Here is a 4316-nt window from a genome sequence, read left to right as displayed (position 1 = left end):
ATGTTGGTGTATGGACAGATGACTGACTATACCATAGCTAACAAGTGCTTGTTGTGCTAAAAAATCAAACAAACATATCTAAAGATTTTAAATTTTATTTATACACTCACGGACATGTACACATACAAAAATCATTACACCATTCACACAGTAACATGCAAATAATGTTTCAACATACTATCATTAAAATAGGCTGGCTTAACAAGCAACAAATTCTGTCCAGGACTTGTCTTATATCCAGGGACCAAAGTGTTGGTTGTGTATATACTGAGTAGCTTGATAGATCGGTCTCCCATTTTGGTCCCAGTCTTTGGATAAACAATATTATCTGAATTTTATTTTGATAGAAAAATGTCTAAAGTTACTTAACATATTTACCGATATCAATATGGATCAAGTAATTATAAATTCCAACCTGTGTTTTTAAAACTAGGCTGCCCACTGCTGAAGAAGTAGCCCCAGTCTAGTTGTTGCAGTCTGAATTTTTGTCTTGAAATGTTTTCAGACTGTAATAGATGTCAAATAGATTTATCCAGATTTTGAAACCAATAGACCTTGAATTAGATATGTTAACTCCAAATTGTGGATATGTCATGCATAATAACATTGAATGAAGTACATTTACAGCTTTCCAGGATGAAAAAATAATATAGAGGATTTGTCTGTTTGAAAATTTTAACTTGCATTTCATTATTTACCTCCATTCCTAGTCTATCATGTGTTATCTAGCTCCATTCATCATATATCATAGGTTTTTTTCAGAGACAAGGAAAAATATCACCGGATCAAAACATATTCAACAGCTACTGGACAACAATTGATTAATATCTTAAAGAGATAATCTGTTTATAGATAAATTCAAACTTGAAAAAGATTTAGATTAGGAAAAATATGTTTATACACACATCACAAAGGCTTGTATAGGAAAATCTAGACAAAGCTTTCATCTTCTATGTACTTATGAAAATATGACAGTTGATCTTCTTCTTGCTCTTTATTCCTGCTTCAAACCAAAGTTGTTGGGGACACTATATTTGGTTGGTGATAAAGCGATGTTCGAGATTTCCTCCTACCTACCAGTGTTAAAGTTGTGTTTGTTCTAAATGTTCACACAATCTACCTGGATACTTAACTTGACATAATTTCAATAAAATTGATAAGAGAATCTATCACAATTATAAACTATCTTTTACATGAATAAACACCAATCGTAATGAAAAAAGAGTCTGTCATGTTACTTATAGCTATGACCTTAATTTTGTATTGTGAATGAAGATGAAATTGTAATTAACATACACTTGGGATATATTGAAATTAGAAACAGAGATATTCATTTAACATCAGGTTATTCAAGAAAACTGCAACTTTATTAATAAACAAGCCAAGAAATATGAAGCAATAACCTTGATATAAGTACTTTAATTAATGTCAATTTCTGTATGCGTGAAGCATGTACAGGTATGTAAGATATTGTTTTTGTCGTAAATTTTGTATATTTTTATGTCGATCACATGTGAGATGAATCCTTGACTTAATGTGCTACCAAATATAGTAAGGTCTATAAATATCAATTGTAAAATAACCAATTAGTGTCAGCAGAAGACAACTCTGGGAATTCCAATGTTTTACAAAAATTCTTTATATTCATGAATGTGGTGTTGTGACAACCACTGAAATCTATCATAAAAACTAAGTAATTATTTCATATGTCTAGGACAAAATATCACAATACTTGAAGAGTAACCTATTATTTTAAATATTTTAACATTGAAGAGAGAGATAGAGAGAAAAAAAGACTTTTATGAAAAAAATAAGTTTTTTGCTATTGATCATCAATCCAGCCTGTAACAAAATTGTTACTCCTTCAACAAAATGACTTTGTGGGCCAGCAGCAGGCATTTTAAGAGGCCCCAGGAGGGGGAGACATCTGGGGCATCATTCCTGGATAAAGATTGGCACCAGAACCAGCCATGGCTGCATTGGGTCCAAGAAGTATCTAAAATGTAAGAGTAAATATATTAATGTACAGAGATGAGATTTGTTCATTGTGATAAATCATATATAATGATGACTCGGTGCTCCTATTGTAGCCGAGCAATTTTTGGTCTAACAAGATAGTTGCAGTGTTTCTGTTTATGGCTCTCATAATATTAAGTTGGACAAATCTTTTTAACTTCACAAAAATAATTTTACAACAATGTGATCAAAATAATGTCATATTCTACTTTTTGAGATTCATTAATTCTTACACCTGATATATGTTATCCTGACACAACATCAATAACATTTTTAGTTATACATGTACTGACTGACCTTACCATCACCCACAGGCTATGGTTTATTTTATTACATTATTGTCATATCCATATGTGACTGTGAGTATTTTGAACACCAAAATTATTCTGCTTATATATATACATGTATATCTTGGTACATGGAAGGTTTGCTTGATTTGGACTGTGTGCAAATCATGTTTAAAAATGGGAATAAAAATGGAACATTTATCAGTTGGTAAAGCTTTGAATAAGACATAAAATTATTACATTTCTTTCTTTATTGTACATCATGACCTTTCAATTACAATTCTATATTATGTAATGATAATCCAAGTTTGCCATCATGAGAAAACTGGTTTTACCTGTCTCTCCTGCTCACGTTGCATCTCTTGATGTTGTGCTCGCTCCGACTCAAACACCACAGGCAGTGTAAGGATGGTGGCTGCTGATGCTACCACCCACAGAGCACTGCGAGTGAAGCCATAGCTAGCCTTGGAGGCTGCCATGGCAAATGTAGCAGCATTCCCACAGACAGTTCGCACGTTTTCCGGAAACATTTCAGTAAGTCCTATCAATCTTTCTCTTAAAGTTTCATCAATGTCCTAGAAAGTAAAACAAAGTTTACATTTACAATTGTTTGATGAAGATTGAAAAAATAAAATGAAAATAAAGCTGAAGTAGTTGCACCATGCCTATAGATTTGATTATGAACAATAAACAATAGGATATGCTAATCTTTAAGATACCAACTTTTCAGTACCCAGGATTTTGATGTTACATACTGGTAGATGTTTCTGGTCCCATCAAGGGGAAAAGTTCAGACTGCTGACTGATAAGGAATGAAACAATGTATTTTATCTTTCAACTCAAGGAAGCAGGGTCAGTTTTTACTCTAAATTATATCATTTTCATACACTAGGAGTGATGATTATAATGATTTAGAGTGATTTCCAATAAGAAAGATCAATATTTATTTTCAAAAAGAGTGACAGATAATAGCAATTCACGACACTGAATCTTTAATGAAGATATAACATTGTTTAGAGATCCATTGTATTTTGTTTGAATTATTAAAACTTTAAAAATATATGATTTGAAAGAATCAAGATGCTCAAGATAACCTTTGTGACCAAGAAAGCGGGTCAAGGTCATCGGTCATTTAATTTGGATGAAGTTGATAGCCCTTTATTTTAACCTTTTAAAAGGTCAAATACCATTTCTCTTTCTAGACTCTATGGATCTTAAGAAGATTTAAAGATTTAAATTTGTTTTACCCCTGTTACTTTTAATGTAAATTAAGGTTATTCATTTGATCAAACCTTATAACCATTCATCTAACCATGCTGCCGCCCAAATATATCATGATCCTCTTGGGTTTGTGTCATTATCGATATCGCGATAAATCTAATTCCGTGACCATAACCAACGAAAAAAGCCAAAAGAATATGTTCTAAAGTCATATTTGTTTTTCCATTTGAATAAAATCGACGTTCATTATAATGTGGCTAAGTTGAATTTAGCAGTTTCAGCAGTTATTACAATTACTATGAAGTTTAGAGCGTAAAAAAGAATGTGTCAAACAGGATTGTTCTTCAAATAAAAGATTTAAAGCATATTGAGGATTCAAAAATAATACTCTCGTCTGTCTAAAGTAACCCGGTATCTGCTGCAATCATCCCTAACATTAGCACAGTGTAGCCTAACGCGAGCAAATGAATTAACAGAGCGTGAGACATGTGCGGTCTCTTTCTATACCTCTTCATCCTCTTCTTCGATAGCGAGCTGCCCAGGTCCTTCATCATTAGATGGTGGAAGTTCTGTTATTGACATCTTGACAAGAATATCAAGGACTTTCTGATGAAAAGGGTCCCAACGTGCTGGATTGCTGTCGAGGTAAGTTAATGACACAGACGCTAATTATAATTTTCCATTCTAAAAAACGTTCAGCTGATGTTGATTAGGTAGAGAATTTCATTCGGAATATTTCTTGACTTTCCGGTGATGTTAACCAATGCGATATCCATATACCGAACGGTAATC

General features: G+C 32.7%; 1 protein-coding gene across 1 annotated transcript; it reads right to left on the bottom strand.

Moving 5' to 3' along the window:
• Positions 1-79: 79 nt before the first annotated feature.
• On the bottom strand, positions 80-4211 carry LOC110460064 (mitochondrial import receptor subunit TOM22 homolog). Its single transcript, XM_021512773.1, has 3 exons — positions 4032-4211; positions 2639-2878; positions 80-1996 (listed from the first exon to the last, which is right to left on the bottom strand). Exons 1-3 carry the CDS (start codon positions 4104-4106, stop codon positions 1901-1903), a joined length of 411 nt encoding a protein of 136 aa, XP_021368448.1. The 5' UTR covers positions 4107-4211; the 3' UTR covers positions 80-1900.
• Between the last annotated feature and the right edge of the window lie 105 nt (positions 4212-4316).

Source organism: Mizuhopecten yessoensis, unplaced genomic scaffold, assembly GCF_002113885.1.
Source record: "Mizuhopecten yessoensis strain PY_sf001 unplaced genomic scaffold, ASM211388v2 scaffold10313, whole genome shotgun sequence".
Classification (NCBI taxonomy): domain Eukaryota; kingdom Metazoa; phylum Mollusca; class Bivalvia; order Pectinida; family Pectinidae; genus Mizuhopecten; species Mizuhopecten yessoensis.
Note: the sequence above shows the minus strand (reverse complement) of the source record. Positions and strands in the feature narration are given on the sequence as shown.

Bases quoted from the DNA above. Each gene is read 5' to 3' on its own strand.
- LOC110460064 (XM_021512773.1), bottom strand. From the start codon at position 4,106: ATGTCAATAACAGAACTTCCACCATCTAATGATGAAGGACCTGGGCAG. The intron at 2,879-4,031 runs GTATAGAAAGAG...TTTACTTTCTAG, and splicing joins TCGAAGAAGAGGATGAAGAG to GACATTGATGAAACTTTAAG. The intron at 1,997-2,638 runs GTAAAACCAGTT...CTTACATTTTAG, and splicing joins AACGTGAGCAGGAGAGACAG to ATACTTCTTGGACCCAATGC.